The 18,094-nt window shown below is 39.8% G+C and overlaps 1 protein-coding gene across 4 annotated transcripts in view; it reads right to left on the reverse strand.

Annotated features, from left to right (window-relative positions):
• Positions 1 to 2,693: 2,693 nt before the first annotated feature.
• The window catches only part of LOC139611920 (WD repeat-containing protein 7), a 122,388-nt gene continuing 106,987 nt past the window's right edge, over positions 2,694 to 18,094 (reverse strand). For all 4 annotated transcript variants that reach the window (XM_071466954.1, XM_071466955.1, XM_071466952.1 and 1 more), the window contains 2 exons: positions 9,854 to 9,958; positions 2,694 to 6,861 (listed from right to left, as the gene is read on the reverse strand). In XM_071466954.1, coding sequence (XP_071323055.1) covers positions 6,658 to 6,861; positions 9,854 to 9,958 — 309 coding nt within the window. In that variant the 3' untranslated portion in view covers positions 2,694 to 6,657. The remainder of the gene's footprint in view (positions 6,862 to 9,853; positions 9,959 to 18,094) is intronic.

The following is an 18,094-nucleotide window of genomic DNA, read 5'->3' on the forward strand; positions in this document are numbered from 1 at the left end:
AAACCCACGTTCGACGGCACAGAAAACTTACAGAAAGCCCCTCTAAAGCAGCACAAACTCGAAGAAAGAGAAGTTTGAGAATCTCTCTGTTTCATTGCTGTTTTTACTGCTTCACCCTTAATATTTTATGCTGCAGTTAAAAGTGAATTATAGAGCAGTTAACTTTACATGTACGTCTACAACTTTAATCATTACCCACCTTTGAATTATGAACAGAGCTTATGTTTTATGTTATTTAATTGAATAAGATGAAAACATGAAGCTCAGTTTAAACATCAGACAGATGCAAACAGAAATGGTCAGAAAGTTAAAGAGCTGTGAGATGAAAGGAAGAAATTGACCTGTTTCTTGATCAGAAACAGGTCAACTCTGCTCTCATTACGATGGTGAGTATGTAATTAGTCAGACAGAAGCAGAGTGGTACAGACTTCTGTAATCTAAGAGTTGAAGTTTGTTGCATATTATATTTGAATATTTTCTCTGTTTTTAGTTTAAGGCTGATCCCTATGATCCTTTTTACTTAAAGCAGACCCAACGTTTGATTCTAATGGTCTGTGTTTTTCCTTTAGTATGACTTCATTTTGTTCACTGTCAATACTCATCTCTCTGTATATGTTAGGTTATCTTTCTAGCGACGGGGTCTACCATGTCTGTGCTGGATTCAAAATGCTTTCACATGCATGACGGACACACAGGAAACTGTATGTGTGTAATTATGTTACATAGTGTTTACATAGCATTACTGTTTGTAATTTTATCTCATTGGTATCAGCCTCACTGTTCACTCTGCAGCTGCTGTATCAGAGCTCTATTAAGTTACTGCTAATGCAAAGCCTATGACTGCCTGACACTGAAAGCCTTAAACTACAATTGCTTTTATTGTGAAGCACCAGCAGGAAATGCCAGTGAATTGTCATCAAGGTGACTCCCACTGATCATCAAAGGTGTGTCTGCAAACCACGACAGCAGGCGTTTCATGCCTTTCCCATGGTGGTCCTGAGAACAACAAATTCAGAAAACATCATCAATGTGCTGCTGTGAACTACACTGCTCACAAAAGTATGGACCACACTAAAACAGACTTTTTCATGACATGATGATTTTATGCTGCCAGTCTTTGCCTCTGCTCTCTGTGTGGACATCTTCACCTCTCTCCTTCCTGTCTGAACAATTGGGATCATTCTTCTGAACTGACACTAAACATATCAAATGTATCAAATGAGGAGAAATGTCTAAAAATCACACGGTAATCTTCAGCATACTTACCTTTAACTGACACTAACGCAGTGACAACATAGACTCTGGTATCTTCCAGCCTCAGTGTTGTTACTCTTCCTGGCTCATCGTCTGGACTGTTGTCGAAGCTTAGAGATGCAGAACTTCGGTCTTGAGGAGTCGTTTCATTTATTTACTGACAAACAGCCTAAAGTGCAAATACATTACACTGCTATGTTCACAGCTACACTGCTAACTGCTAACTTATGAGCTATCTATCTGCTCCGGCTGTTACTGATCTATTCCAGAAAGGAGCTGCTCTACTCCTGTAGCAACACTCTGCCCCAAAATTCTCAAACTTACTGCAGATCTCCCACAGAGATGATAAATTACTGTCATTTGCTCGTTTTCTTGCTTCTACTGCCTCTTAACACTTAGTATGCAGGTTTAGTTTTTACACACGTCTGCACATGCGTATAACGTTGCAATATCCTAACTGATCTCAGTACAGTAGAAGCTGAGCCAAGGACAGTTTGCCCAGCAGACTTTGGCTGTAGCTAATTACCAATCAAACATCCCAGGATTATTACTCGGCTCAATACGTATGTGCAAACCTCCAAATTAAGCTTCTTTCCTATTCACTTGATAAGCTTCAGACTTTGTCGACGGGACACGGTCACCCCTGCGATAAAGACAGAAAATATAGCTACAACAGCTACATGATGGATACAAACAGGAAACAGATCGTTTATGGGACAGGAAACTGTTCTGAGATCAGATGGAAGGAGAGATATCACTTCACTTCAGTATTGTTCGATTTGATGTCTATTTTTAGCTTTAACTGGGAAAGCACTGCTTGCCTTTTTTGCTCTGACAGCACACCACTGGAGTACATGTATTCTAATAAATGTAATAAAATACATCCATGTGCACTTGCTCAGTGTTTTTAGCTTCAAAGCAGTGAACAAGTGTGTCATCACTTTTCCGTGTCCCCTGGAAACACTTCTGTTGTGTCGTGAGTATTTGCAGCACATGAGTTGTCAAACTGATGAAGATTTTTTCTCAATTTGTTTGTTTCTTAGGTTGCAGTGCTTTGAACTCTCAGGGCCACCATACTTTTCTGACAGGGGACAAGTTGTAAATATTGCAGGAAGTAAAGTAACAACAATCTGCAGACCACAGTGACAGTTTCAGGTCACTGACAGGTAAGAACGTCTGAGGTCGACCATGGTTCAGATACAGCAGTTACTCATCTGTTGTATTTCAAAGTAGCTGCATCATTAAAACAAGACTGTACTGTATATTTGTGAATGAATATGCAACAGATTGATGAGCAGATTTACTCAGATGAATACAAACTGTCTCTTGCTGCTGGTTTATATATTTAATATGATGTTTTGGTCTAAACATCTTCATTGTGGAGCTGCAGTAAATTTAAAGATAAGAATATGGAGAATAAAACAGGAGGACAGATATCCGACAGTTTCATTTTCATCTTTATTGAACACAAAGTCGTCAACAACAACAACAACACATTTAAACACATGTTGTTTTTATGATGCACAGTAGATTCAACTGTGGGAAGCCTGTATACATGCACTACGTCACACACACTCTTAAATATTTAGACTGAGTTTACTGTCTTTATAAACTATTTATATATAATCACATCAAAACAGAAATCAATAAGGAAAAAATGTTGATTACATTTAGTGTGAAATTCAGAAATTCAGAAGTTTGCTGTTGAAAGCTGAGACTTTCTAAACCACATGATCAGCTGATCGTCACACAGCACAAATCCTGACTGAGGGTGAAGAAGCTGCTTCACATGTTCAACACGTTAAACTCAATAAAACGTGCAGTGTTGAGAGACATTCTCAGTAACTGTGTCACGTGTTTCATGTTGTATTCGGTGAAAAACCACAAGGTTCTTTAAGACATTTCGGTTCACTACCTTCACCAAAGAACCGTCTTTTTCTGGGTGGATGACCTGATCTTCCTCGCTTGTTACTTACTCTTCAGCTCTTCCTCTCTGCCTTCTTTATTTTTCTCACCTTTCCTCCCCTGAGAGGCTGCCAAAAACATATTTTCTCAAACTGTTAAGAGTGGTAGAGAAAATGTAGAATCAAGATCTCAAAGCTGTCTGAACCTGTCGTACCAAAGCTGGCTGGAACTTGGTGTGTGTATATGTGTGTGTGTGTGTGTGTGTGAGTGTGTGTGTTTTGAAAAACCCATCTGACGAGCTGCTGGATATTTTTTTTTTTTTTTTTTGACAAGAGGAAGAACTTGTGAAAAGCTTTGACACGCTCGCGTTTACAGGTGTGTAACGGTGTTAGAAGCTTTCTGACAGCACTAATGAAACTGACAGGAGATGGAGGAAGGGAACTAGGGAGGACAGAGGAGAGAAGGAAAGGAGAAGGAAGAGTTCAAACGATGGAAGCAAAGCAAGTCAAACTCTTCTGACATGTGAGCTGCTTCCAAGAGTCACAAAAGCAAAAGTGAAAATATCTAATCGCAGTCTGATAACTAGAAAATGCACTCAGTAGACTCCAGACCTCCAGCAAGGCCAATGTCAAACACCACAAACCTGATTTAAGAGGAAAAAAAAAAATCTAATTCATAGTAAATGATTCAGATCTACCCCAAAATATAATGGGTTCTTCCCTGGCCTGTGACCCACCCCTCCACCAAGTTCAGTGCAAACCGGTTCAGCACTTTTTGTGTAATCCTGCTGGAAAACTAACAAACAAACCAACAAACACACATTTGAAAACATATGACTTTATAAATATCATATCTGTATATATGCCTGTATATACTTCTCTCTCTGCATAAAACTCTCAGCACTAAAACAACATTTCAAAGCAATATGGTCCTGACTGACAATGAAGGTATAATGTGCAAAAACATGGCATCAACTCTCTGTTGCAGCAGTGATTTTATTGTGTGGTGACGCACACCCGGGAGTGCACTCCTACATCACTGAAGCAAGATGAGAAGATGAACCACTGGAGGTCCAAAAAACAGTTCCTCTTCTGTTACAGCTGTTTGCCTTGCCGGCTAACAGGAAACTTCATGACTCACTGTACCTGCTCCTATTAATAAGGAATGTTAATAACAGTTCAGAGAAGAGTTGCAGTTTTCTTTTATAACGCAACAAGAAAAATAAATATTGAACTGTAAAATAACCTGTTGTTACCAGCTGCAACAGCATGTGGCTGGTTCTTGTTTTCACTTAGTGAGTCGGTGTGTATGTGTGTAAGTGTCATCATGACAAAATGTCATCCTGGAGACACTGTAACAGGACGTTTGGCAGGTGTTTAAATGTCTGTCAGCGCGATAGTGTCACAACTGTGAAAGATTCAGTCACAAACTGATAGCTGAGATCAAAATGAAGGCAGCGTTCAATGATGGGTGTGGCCTGACCCATGAGTAGTGACTACTCATGTAATAATGGAGTAAGGTGCACATTGAATATTGTAACATTTTGAGTTTTCTCCTGATTTTCTATATGTTCAGGTATTTTCAATGTTATAAGATGATGTTACTATTATTTTAAATAATGTTATATAAAGTAGGCCAGTTCATTTACCTTGTTAAAAACCAAAGGAAAATACAATAGGTAATAGTTCATTTTGCAAATAACTGAGGGTTGAAAAATTCAAACCCAAAATGTGAAAATATCACATTTTAAATTGACCCAGATGAGAAATTAGCTCATCTGAAGAGCTAGTTAGTGCCAGGCAGACAGTCACGTTAGCCACAATAAATACACAAAACAGGCTCAGCACACACTGTACAAGATTAACACCAGGCTACATTACACAGCAGTTCTGACCATATATGTACACATTTATATCTAGTGAGGGGTGCAAGATGAATGACAACAGAAAAGCTACAAGAAGAAGAGCAGGTCTTCACATCTATCAGTCTAATATACAGCATCATCATCTGCAAAGAAACACACAATCCCCCAAAACACATGTGAGGCAGCCGCTGTTTTCCTTCAAATATACAAACCTTCGTGAAAGATTTAACATCCTGAGAGCGACAGAAAGAAGCGAGTGAAATGACTCGGCATCATGGGAAGAAGAAGAGCAAGAAAAAGTGGGATTTTGGACCAACAGGTGGACACAGGGAACTATGGAAACTGTGACTGAATGAAACAGGGGGGCTGAAGACAGTAAGCTGAATGCGAACAACAAGATGATGGACAAAACTACCTCAAAGAGTTGTTCATAAAGCTGAACAAATCTGACGAGTTCAGACTACATGACTAAATTCATGTTGGATAATTATGAAAATATCTCATGCACCTTTCTGACAAATTGTTCCACGTACAAAGGAGCCACTAAATTGAATGAACGTCCCTTGTTTGCATTTCTGATACATCTTAAGACTTAAATCTGATTCTAGTACCATGTTATTCTTTGTGGACTGTATGGAATTGCATCCGACAACCCCTCCCATCCCAAACCTCCAGCATCTAAAGGTTTACTGCAACCATGCTTTTAGGATGAGCAGTCTGAAGTGAGAATGTGTGTTTAACAGTGAAAATACACTTGGGTGTAAACACATACACACACATTTCTGTGTGAAGCTAAGGGAGGATAGAAAAGCTTCCAAGGTGTCACAAAAGTAAAAGCAAAGCACCAAAGCGCTCACACAAACACACAAATGTGAAAAGCGTGTACTTGTCTTACAGAGGTCGGAGCGTACCAAAGCTTCAAGAGGGCAGTGGAGAATTTCTTTTAAACATCTCAACAGTCAACTAGAAATGGTTCATTCCAGCCGTGAAAACTTAAGATACTGTTTCACTCTTCCACTCCCAAATAAACTTTAATGTAAAGAGCAGCAAATGGAAAAAATAGCAAAGATCAGTTAATTTTTCAGTCGCTGTGATACATCCATGCTCCAGTCAATATGTCAGCAAAGTAAATCCACACATGGCTGCAATAATTTTCCAACATTTAATAATAAGATTCTCTTAATTAGCACTGAAATCAACTAAAAAAGGTGGGACTGTGGCAAAAGAAGGGATCTGTGACATGCAGGACAGCAAATAAATAGGAATGAAAAGAAGGTGTAAACGACTAAAAATACATCAATGCAGTCTAAAATGTAAACAAGCCTTCTATCATGGCCTTTAAATACATTTAAGTGAGTTCAATCACAATTATCACTATGGGAGATAAACCAAATAAATCTTCCAGTCCAAACCAGAACCTGAGCTGGGTTTTACTTTTCTGCAGTTTGAATGAAAACCACATGAAATAACTCTGTTAACTGATTGACTCAGCAGCTCGGGACACATTCTGGGAGCTAAAACTAAAGTGACCGATGAATGAATCAACGCTGAAGCTTTTCTGATTCTGCCTCAGAGACAAAATAAAGGTCTGTCAGATAAAAGAACAGGGGCTCAGCTGGAGATACAGATCTGGCCTAGACCATGAAGCGGTGCTCCTTGCCATCATGGGCCATCAGGATGACATTGCGGTTGGAGGTCCAGATGAGGCGGGCCAGCTTCAGGTGATTCTGGGAGCCCGGGGACGCCGGCTGCACTGGAGGAACCTGGTAGGTCTTGATGCAGCGGAGCTGAGGGGCTGAGTTCAGCATCCCGATGCTCCCCAGCAGACTGGTGTTCATCTGAGGACGACAAACAAAACATCAAGCTGCAGATACATACATTATCCATTGATCAATAATCAATATTTCTTTTGGTTAAACAGTTTAACAGCAGGTTCAAAACAACATCTTCAAACTTTATAAAAAGCAGTTGACTCTCACACTGGACAAACTGGAACCAGTGTATATACTACCAGTATATATTTGACCATATTAACCAGCTTCAGCTAAACAATTGTCACAACTAATGATGTTAATGTCAAGCAGAAGCTAAAGATTTGTAGAAACCTGATGAAACATTCAGCTGTTTAAATCAGTTCACTTTTAGATTCTGGGTCAGTTTGGGTTGAATTCAGTATGACAACGTGTTTTTTTTTTCATAACTGTAACACTGAAACATTGCTACAGCTCTGATTCATAACTCTGACTGGTTTCTTCCCCATAGCAACACAACTGAGGTTCATGGTATTGTAGTTTTTAGAGCTTTCTCAGAGATAAAGTTGAATTAAATCAAAGTGACGGCCATAACATAATGATATAGCCACATGAAATAATCTAGGAGTCTCTTATGCTTTTATGTTAAGGAACATGAAGGATCATTAAATCATTGAAAGAAAACTTTGTGGAATAAAGGTGAAAACATTCCTGCCTTTAACAGGCTGCGTAAAAGGGGCTTATAATAAGGTACCTTTGGCATTAAACAGTATGTTCATGGATCCAGTCGTTAGTCAGCTTCTCTTATGTACATATTTTATTGTAATTAAGTTGTTAATTGTGTTTTATTCTGTTTTATCTGTTCTTTTATTGTTAATTTTCTTATGTTTGTTTTTGTTTGCTTATGTCATTTCAGCTTTTTAAATCTCATTGTCAGATTTCTTACTTGATTTGTCCTTTTCTTTTTAGCTTATCAGTCGTCTGTGAGGCACTTTGAACTGCACTAACCTGTATGAAAAGTGCTCTACAAAGTTTGATTGATTGATTGATCCATGGCTCATAGTATGAAGCTGATTAAAGGTCAATTTGCACTGTATTTGTAGCTGCAAGGATCTGTTTGATGTTGATTTTTTACCACTCAAGTTAGGACACATCCATCTGCACCAAGGGTGGATTACTAACCAGCAGATCCCAAAGGCCTCAAAGGCTCCAGTTTCATCTGGTTTTAGTTCAATTTTAAGACATGAAATGATAACGGATAATTAATTAACATTGTCAGGTCACCACCATGAAGACTGTTGGTGTATACGTTTTTTCTTTTTCACCAGTATTAATATCAGTTTTTAGTTTTTCAGTTAATAGTATTGTTACATGATGCATTTGTTGAATAGATTTGCATTGATTCAACATACAAATTAAGGAACACGAGTTAAAGGGGCTAAACTGGGGCATCCAACTCCCTTTTGCCCCTTGGCTCCCCAGAAGGTTAATCCACTCAACCCTGAATGTAGCATAAACCTGCTCTCAGCATCAGGGTCTGTTCTGAACTACATCAGGACACTGAGATAATAATATTTCAGGCATATTAATATGAGCAATTCGTGTGTGACAATAGTATCAAAATCTTCTATTTTAGTTTACTTGGACTGAATTATTGCATTATTTGTAAAAGTAACAACAATTAATAACAGACAGATCAGAGGAATCACAGATGAAACGTTCCTGCTCATTAAAGTTTCTACCTGCCTCATCCCTATTCTTCTGGTACTTACTGATGACTCTATACAAACTTTACTGTCTGTACTTATAGTGAGAAATTAGTTAATGAACATTTTGGTAAAACCTTGATCACCAGTTCCTGTTAGCGATGGACCTGCTGGATCCTCGGAGGAAACACTGACTTTAACCCATTAGGCTTCAGTCGCTGCGTCCTGTGAAGAGGGCAGAGCCTGAAACTGGACACAGCTAGCTCTGTGTGTGTGTGTGTGTGTGTGTAGGAAAAACACAACGAGGAGAAACTCTATCATTTCCTAAGACGACACTGCCCCTCCCTCCCTCTCCCTCTTTCCCTCTCTCTCTTTCTCTCTCTCTCTCTCTCTCTCTCTCCCTCTCCCTCTCCCTCTCGCACACACACACCGACAGAGCGTCTGCCAACTCATTACCACAGCAGCCGTCTTGCCGGCGCGCTAGCAGCGGTTTATGCTTACAGTAATGCCATTAGAGAGAGTGTGTGTGTGTGTGTGTGTGTGTGTGTGTGTGTGTGTGTGTGTGTGTCTGCAGACAGTCGTGTCAGAGGTCGTAAAGACCTTTCATTCAAAATAACAGTTCTGGGAAGAAGATAAGAAATATGCGCCTGTCTGTGTATATGCATATTAGGTCACATTACTTTGTATTAGTGTGTATTTAGATGTTATTTCTTTATTGTATGTCAACTTTTTCTTTGGAATTAATTTATTACAAATATATTAAAAATAAATACATAAATGCTCAGATTAAATTAAATGTAAGAAACCAGGGGAAAATACCAAAATGTGTTATAATGAATGAGTGAGTGATAAATGAATAAGTAAACATATATTTTCTGGATGCTCATTCTGCATTTGAATTAAAGCCAAACTTTAACTCCTTAAAGGAGTTGTGTGTAAATTTTGCTGTTGCTACGTAGCTAACGTTAGCATTAACAGCTGTTTATCATCGCTTTCCGATACTAAGTCGCTGTAGAGTCCAGGCTGCCTTGAAGAAGTAGCTGCTCAGAGGACTTAATATTGGCAAGACTGGAAAATAAACAGCTGTTAATGCTAACGCTGGCTATGTAGCAAGAGTAAAACTTACATAAAGCACCTTAAAGTCTCGGTAAGAAATCTATTTGTACTGGTGTGTGTCTGTATATGATACAGCTGACAAGTACAAGGTACTGATGCTAGATTAACACTTTCTGGTTGATACAGCTGTAAAAGACAAAAAACTGACAAAGACATGTTTCTGCGTCTGAAACAACTAGTTGGTTGTTTTCTTTTGTAAGGTACTTTGGATTTCTGAAGGAGAAATTATTTCTGACATCTGTATTTGTGCCATTTACCTGCCAGAAGGAGATGTGGCTATCAGCGTTGGAGTATGTTGCTAGGTAACGGCCATCGGGTGCAAAGGACACCGCTGTGATTGGACCCTTATGACCATGGATGTTCTGCAGAGAGAGAGAAACATGGAAGACAATTTCAAAAAGTGAAAACAAATTTTAAAACTAACTGAAGGAAGTTATTGCTGGAGTTTGACAGTTTTCATCAGTTAATCATTTGGTGAAGGATTTTTTTCACATTATTGTGTGTTTGTAATAAAAATCAGGTTCTGGGTGAAAAAAAAGTGAAATAAAATCACAAAGAAGAAGAAGAAAAAGCGTCAAAGTTCCCTACTTACAAAAAGTGATGTGATGTAAACATGTGAATCATTAAAAGTTATAAATAATTTACATTTTTTTGTCAATACTATACTATACACCTAATATACTACAACAGTATAGTACTACTGATACTACTAACAACAAAATCATAAACTTATGCGTATTTCATTATGTAATTACAGCTTATGTTTGTGTGTGTGTGTGTGTGTGTGTGTGTACTTGTACTTGCTACATAGTAAGGACCAAAAAAATATTTTACTAACAGAGTGAGGACATTTTGGGAAAGTGAGGACATTTTGGCTGGTCCTCACTTTTTGAGACAACTTCAAATCACATTTTGAGGGTTAAGACTTGGTTTTAGAGTTATGGTTAGAATTAGGTTTAGGTTAAGGTTAGGGTTAGGGTTAGGGTTAGGCACTCAGTTGTGATGGTTAAGGTCAGGGTAAGGGGCTAGGGAATGCATTATGTCAATGAGTGTCACAAAAGAGTCTCACAAAGACAGAAGTACAAGTATGTGTGTGTGTGTTTGTGTGTGTGTGTGTGTGTGTGTGTGTGTGTGTGTGTGTGTGTGTGTGTGTGTGTGTGTGTGTAAAGTTGGTGTTGCTTTGAGTAATACAGTCATTAAATAATGAAGCTTATACTGCAGATATGAATGCAAACACAAGATCACGAGGACTTTTCCACAATGCAAACGACTCATGGATTTCTGAGGTGACTAAACGGCCTGATGGGAAATAGACTGCTGTAGAAGTTGACATACAGGAGATGGAGAGACAGTCAAAATTCCCGTGTTTGACCCGAGCTTCATCGGTCACATTTCAGTGGGTCACATCCCAACATCACAGTTCTCATCACAGCTCTAATGGAAAACACTCTGTCTCTGTGGGGACATTATATTATTCTTTATGTTTATACAAATCAGTGAGCTGGTTATGGTTTGTTTCTCCTCAGCTCTCGGTCAGGAGCTGGAGGTAAATGTCAGTCAGTCATCTGAAATTTTACACAAAGTTGAACTGTGTTGAGTCTTTTCAGTCTTGTTACTGCTGGCTTCGTACACTGCTGCTGGTCTTTCTGACAACACATACGTACACATATCTGTGACTTTTACTCTCCGCACCTTCAACTCTTCCTGCTTCATTTGTTTTGCTGAATACAAACTGATTTCTTCTGGTTTTCTCACTCTCCCTTTTGTTCCTGTCTGGAATATGTCTCTGGATATTATAATAATAATATTCCAGGCCTGAATGTTGCTTTAGTTTGATTGGTATGTTACTGACAGGCACTATGTGATAAATGTGTGTATATGTCAGAGTGTGTGCTGTTATTTGGCCCAAAACTGTGGCACAATTTCATCAGTTTATGGAGCGTAAAGCAGCATTGCTGAGATTTTATAGAAATCTTTAAAAAAAAAATTTAAAAAAAAAACACAGACAAAAAATAAAAGTATCTGAAACAACACCAAATCATTCCTCATCAACCACAGCAGCTAAAATGAGAGCGGAGTTAAGAGGTTTCCTCTTAGTGATGGATCCAAACTGCAGCAGCAGCTGCAGGTTCAAACCCAGAGTTCAATACGTTCTCTTTCTGAGATGAAGACGAGATGAGGAACAAATTTCGGTCCTTGTTGAAATTTTATCGAGACGTCTCAGAAAAACTTGTTTTGCTGCGACGCCGCCCAGATTTTCCTTGACAGTAAGTGTTTTGGTTTAGATGAGATAATTCCATCAGATGAGGGGCAGCTTCTGGTCCAACAGATGCTGCCATTCGCCTTCAGAACTCAGGGGACAAAATAAAGCAACGCTGCGCCACATGTAACGCAATAAACTGTCCCACCAGATGCAGGGTGTGTAACGCAATAAATGCCCTCCCAGAAATCCCCACCCCTCCTCTGCCTGCGACTGGGATTACAAACTCTCACCTCCAGATGAGATTAAGATGCGTCGCCTCAGGCGCCCAGACCCTGAAATAATAACCCGTCCGTGGCGATTATAGCAGAAAAAAATAATAATGCAATGAAATAAAAATCTCATCTTTTTAATTCGTTCTCTCCCTCCTCCTTTTGGGGGAAATCCTATTAGATTCCAGCAGAGTTGGCCGAGAAAAAAATATTTCTTTCCAGCCTTCCTGTCTCTCTCTCACCTCCTGATGAATCCCTTCATTTCTTTCTTTCACCTCCGTCAGTCTCTCTCATCCATTATTTTCTCTTTGGCGAGATCCCAGATCACATTTCCCATCGCCACTGTTAAAAAGGCTGAAAGAGTGGACACAGTCTGTCTGCAAATATTCATCGGCTCAAACCGAAGGATGTTTGAGAGCAACAACGTCCAGGTTTTAAAACATCGATAACTGAACCTGAACACACCTTAGTGACCGACTTCCTCCTCCACCTGAGAGACAACTACCAGACTGATCTACAAGTGATCCACCAACTCCACAACTTCTGACTCTGGTCTTTAAAAACTTTTTCCACTTGAAGTCCAGAGTGTGTTTGACTGACGTTTCAGATAGGCAGAGGATTCAAGAGAACAGCTGCTTCATATCTGAGACGCCATTCAGAATACGCTTTTGTTAAAATTTAATGTGTGTGTGTGTGTGTCCATATCCATCCATCTATTCATTTTTTTGTTATTTATTGGTGTGTATACATGGGTACTTGACAGTGCAGACATGTATGTAAATATGGTATGAATATACACATTATGATCAATGGGTGTGTGGGTTGGCCCTCATTTAATGTTTATGTGCTGAATGACAATATGGAAACTGTAAATGTAAAAACTCAGCACACAAGTGAAATCAGATGGAGTGTGATAGGCAGAAACCTGAGTAAATAATTTTAAATGTATTCTGCTGAAATTTAAGTATTAATACACAATTTTAAGACAAAATAAGTAAAAAGAAATAATTAGAAAACATGAGTCTATTAATGAATCTTTAAAAGCTAATGTAATCGAATTAATTTGTAATACCTTTCTTAAATGTATCAATTTGTAAAAGCAAACTGCAGTGACACACTCCAGGCTCAAAACAATGCCTACATTACACTGAAATCCAAGACCACTTTATAAAAACTGTCCAATCAGAGCAGCACAATAAAACTGAGTCACTACGTTCATATTTACATCATTTTAGGCTAGAGAAGAGAAAGACCAAAAAGAAACAGGATGCAGAGATGAACTGTTTACTGTGCATCAAACATTGATGCTTTCATATATATTATAATCAGGGTCTGTATGTGTGTGTGTGTGTGTGTGTGTGTGTGTGTGTGTGTGTGTGTGTGTGTGTGTGTGTGTGTGTCACGGTGGACTGCCTACCAAATCAATCAGCCTATCAGGGAGCAGTGAAGCACAGTGAAACCATTTACAGCACTCTGTACTTCAATACACCTGACGCCTGGGGACTCCACTCTGTGTGTGTGTGTGTGTGTGTGTGTGTGTGTGTCATACGGAAGGCTCTTCCCATTTTATTTCCATGCCCCATGACTGACAGCTCTAAGCCCCACCTCCTCTGTAAGTAAGGATTTTGTTAACCTGTAGAAAGGTTTCTTTATAGAGTGCTGCAGGAATAAGAATGAAACACAGAAACTACTTCAAATGTGAGCACTTCCTGTTCCCTTTCCTGAACTCTGTGAGATGTGAGAAAGCCATATGCTGTCATATGACTTTTAACTCAAGGTATCCTCTGCTCTACCATCCAGGCCTGATTGATGCTGCGGGGATGTTCATCCTTCCAGCAGGTTCTCCATCTCTACAGAGGACTGCTGAAGCCTGGACGCCAACACTGGCCAGCCAGCAATAAAATCTAGCCTGCCAGATTATTTTGATAATCTGAGGATTTTTTTTTAACTCTTACAATATCAGACTCACAGTCCCATATTTAGCTATAACATCCAAACAGAGAATCTCCCCCCTCCTGAAGATGCTTACTGTACTTGTTGGGAGTGAATGACAGACACAGTCTGTACACTTTGCACTTTGTTTAGTGTTAAAACAAATTTCCATCTTTGTTGTGGCAGCAACAGTTACCCACAGAATCACTTCATCTTTAGTGATTTTTTTTTCCATCAATGCTTTAGTTCAAGCTATTGTGAGCCATTATTCTGAAAGGTTATGTCAGGAAGTTCCAAAAGGTTATGTTATTATCTTGACAGACCTCTGAAATAGTGGACATACCATGTGGGATATGAAAAGAATAGTTCAGTAAATTAGTGAAACTTATAATATGTGACTGTGGGCCACAGCGCCACACACTGGATTTTTAATCAATCAGTTTCTTAAATTAGCCTTTGATCATGTTTTGGCTGCCATCTAATGGATAAAAAAAAATGGCCCAAGACAAAACTTATTTGCTGACCCCTGCTCTACTGACTGTTGGGTTTTAGTCACATCCCTGGTCAAGGCCCGTCTTACCAGGCGGCTCAGTTTGGTGGGACTGAGGGCGGCCAACTTAAGGCCACTGAGCTCCTGGGTTTTACACCTTTGCCCTGATCCTTGCCGTTATCATGGAGGCCTACAGAGAGTCCCTTGGATTTCACGGCTTGCTTATTTGTCTTGACATGCAGTGTGAATTGTGGGACCTTATATGACCACGATTTGGAGCCACAGCCACATTTTAAAGAAATTAGCAGAAACCATGTTTTCACTTTATCGTTATGGGTTATTGAATGTAGACTGATGACAATTTAAATCTGCATCACAATAAAAGGTGAAAAATGGAAAGTGTCAGAATAAATTCTGAGGCCACTGTAAACCTAGCTTCAGCCTTAAGTACATCTGATTCCTCAGCCTCTGTCCTGGATACACTTGGCTGGCTTCTTACAGGCTGTGGAGTGGGAGGAGCTAAACCCTGAGGCAGAGCTACACCTTCAGTTACTGAGCGTTTCCTCTGGTTTCAGTGGCCACATAAAGAAACAGATGCAGACAGAGAGAGAGATCAGTCAGATTGTTTCTTTGTGTTCAATTAGTAGACTCAGTAGAGTCTGTTAAAGAAGCAGAGCAAGCAGGTGGACACACACACACACACACAGAGCAATGCAGCTGACAAAGGACTGTTCACGGAGGCTGATCAAAGCTGTGGCAGATGGTCATGCAGGGACTAGCTAGCTACGGCTGGACACACACACACACACACACACACACACACACACACACACACACACAAAGATGGATTATGAACAAAAACGCTCATCTCATCTTCTTCCTCTCCTCCTGATACTTTTCTTTCTTCACCTTCCTTCCTGTTTCATTTCTGCTGTCCTCAATCATCTCTTTATGTCTCTTTGCCTCGTTCTAACCTATCGTCCCTCCTCCTCCAGGCCGTCTCACATTCCTTCTCTCCTTCCCTTCTCTCTCAAGTCCAAATGAATCAAATCAGACCATTCACTATTTCCCAAATCTTATCTATACATTGTGTTTTGAATTGAAAGGATAATAACACCACTTTTACCTATATCTATAATATGTGATTTTATGTAAATTTACGTACAATTTTCCTGCATTTGTTGGTTTGGCCTGCAGACGAAGACAGGTTCATCAAACAGATTTTATACTGACTTATTATAAAAAGGAGTAGATGGATTTAAGTAGACAGACTTTATGTTGCTATTTACCCACATCTTTGTAAAGTGGTTTGACAATTTCTACGAATGTGAAAACAGTGAAAACTGTTCTCTGGTGAGAGCTGCTGTTGTCTCTGGAGGAGGACTCCACCAGGTTTGTAAACCCATCTTACCTGAGCTGCAGGAATTGGATCAGGTCTCTCACTTCAAATATCTGGGAACAGTTATTGCTAATAGACTCGCCTTTCAGATCAATTGAGACCACATTCATAGAAAAGCAAGCCAGCAGCTCTCTGTCCTCAGGAAACTGAGGAGCTTCAACACCAGCAAACAGACCTTCACCATGGTCTGGTCTGCAGGTCGCTCACTGAGTGTTCTCACCTCTACTGTCAGTTCCTGGTGTGGGAACCTCTCAGTTAGGTACAGGGACAAACTGACCCAGGTGGTGAACCAGCCCAGAGAGCAAAAAAACACTTCTGGCCCAGTATACACTCTGGCTCCATGGCCCAAGTCTGGCCCATATAATTCCACATCTGGATAGATTCCGGCTGTTGTCCTGTGTGCACCAAAAGTAGCATCTGACAATCTTGGTATATATGGGTCAGACTTGGGCCATGGAACTGGGGCGTATACTGAGCCAGAAGAGGCACAAGCATGTTGCCAGATGTATCCTGCCAGCAAGATCACTGGGAACAAGCAACTGCAACTTGCAGACCTATATAACTGACCCATAACCAAAAAGGCAACTCAGGTCTATAATGACCCCATCCACCCCTTCACTAAGTCCAACTACCGACATCTGGTAGGAGACTCTAGGTCCCACTGCCAGAAGAAAAAGGAACGAAAAATCACGTGTGCCCTCTGCTGTCACTTTTCTGAACAGGGACATAAGTAGTTTATATCTTATCTTATATCTTATCTTATATCATATCTCCAATGATCTCCAATTCCACAGCAGGTCAGTGATGGTCACTGTGATATTCAAAACTGATCTGCTGAAAAAAAAAAAACCAATGCCTGTTCCTGTACTGTAGAGTATGAACCCAGGAGTTGATGATGTTGTTGCCAAATCCACAGGTAGCTGATCCACAGTACTGAGACTAAGACTCAGGCACAGCAGCACTTTGAGCTAAATGCTAATGTGCTAACACGTAGGTGTTCAGTGGGTATAAAATTTAGCTACCACATTCACCATCCAAGATTAGTGTGTTTGCTTTCTAACATTTTCTAATAAGCACTAAACACAACGTAGAGCTGAGACTGAAGGGAGTGTCATTAGAGTTGAAGGTATTTGGTCAAAGCATCTGACTGTAATGTTGCCTGATTGTGTGACTGACAGGATTCACAGGATGTGATAAAAATGTTGCTCATCATCTGGTTTTGTTTCTTGTTGAAATAATTGGCCACAACTTAGAGACATGAGTAACTAGGAATAATCTGCGAAATCGATACGAAGAATCAGAACTAATAAAACCTAAAAGATACCCAGCGCTATTAATAAAGATGATAGCTTTATCTTACATTTGAAATGAAATACTTGAAATGGTTCCAGCATACACACACACACACAGACACACACACACACTTCCCGCAAAGCCATTATCTATCAAATGTTAATTATTCCAAATAACACACAAAGGAAAGTGTCTATTGTCTTTACGCCGTGCACACAAACATAAACCCTTACACACACACACACGCACACACACACGCACGCACACACACACACACACACACACACACACACACACACACAATCAAACTAGATGTTGGGTGAACAGGGGCCAGTGCTGTTATCAGATATAAATGACCCCCTCCACCAGACTAGACTGCTCAGGTTACTGCAAATCAATACACAGCAAATTACCAACACACACGCTCACACAGAAATACACACAAACATAAAGGCAGGTAGCACACACAAACACATTCACTGCACAATCACACACACAATCAAACGTAAATGTGTGCAAAGAGAGTCATCGCTTCATCATTAATCAATTACTGAGGAAAAAAATAAGTCAGGGGAACAAACCCCCTCTCCTACTTCCCTCTGTCTTTCCTCCTCCTCCTCTCTCATTTCCCATTATTTACACCCCTCGTTACTTCTCTCCTCTTGTTCCCTCTCATTTCTTCCTCTCCTCTCCTCTCTTGAGGAGATAGTCAGTCATTTTCATGGATGGATAGAACAATTCAAAAGATGGGTAAAGAACAAATGATCAGATTAAAGGAGAAGAGGAGATGAATCTAAAGATCAAAGATCGATGATTTATGGAAAGACCAAAAAAAGACAGGAGGATGGATGGACGGATATTTTAAACTGATGAAGAAAGAGATAGATGATGGACATATGGATGGATGTATGG

This window comes from Trachinotus anak, unplaced genomic scaffold (assembly GCF_046630095.1).
Source record: "Trachinotus anak isolate AG129_WGS33_773 ecotype Australia unplaced genomic scaffold, CSIRO_AGI_Tana_v1 ptg000028l, whole genome shotgun sequence".
Lineage (NCBI taxonomy): Eukaryota > Metazoa > Chordata > Actinopteri > Carangiformes > Carangidae > Trachinotus > Trachinotus anak.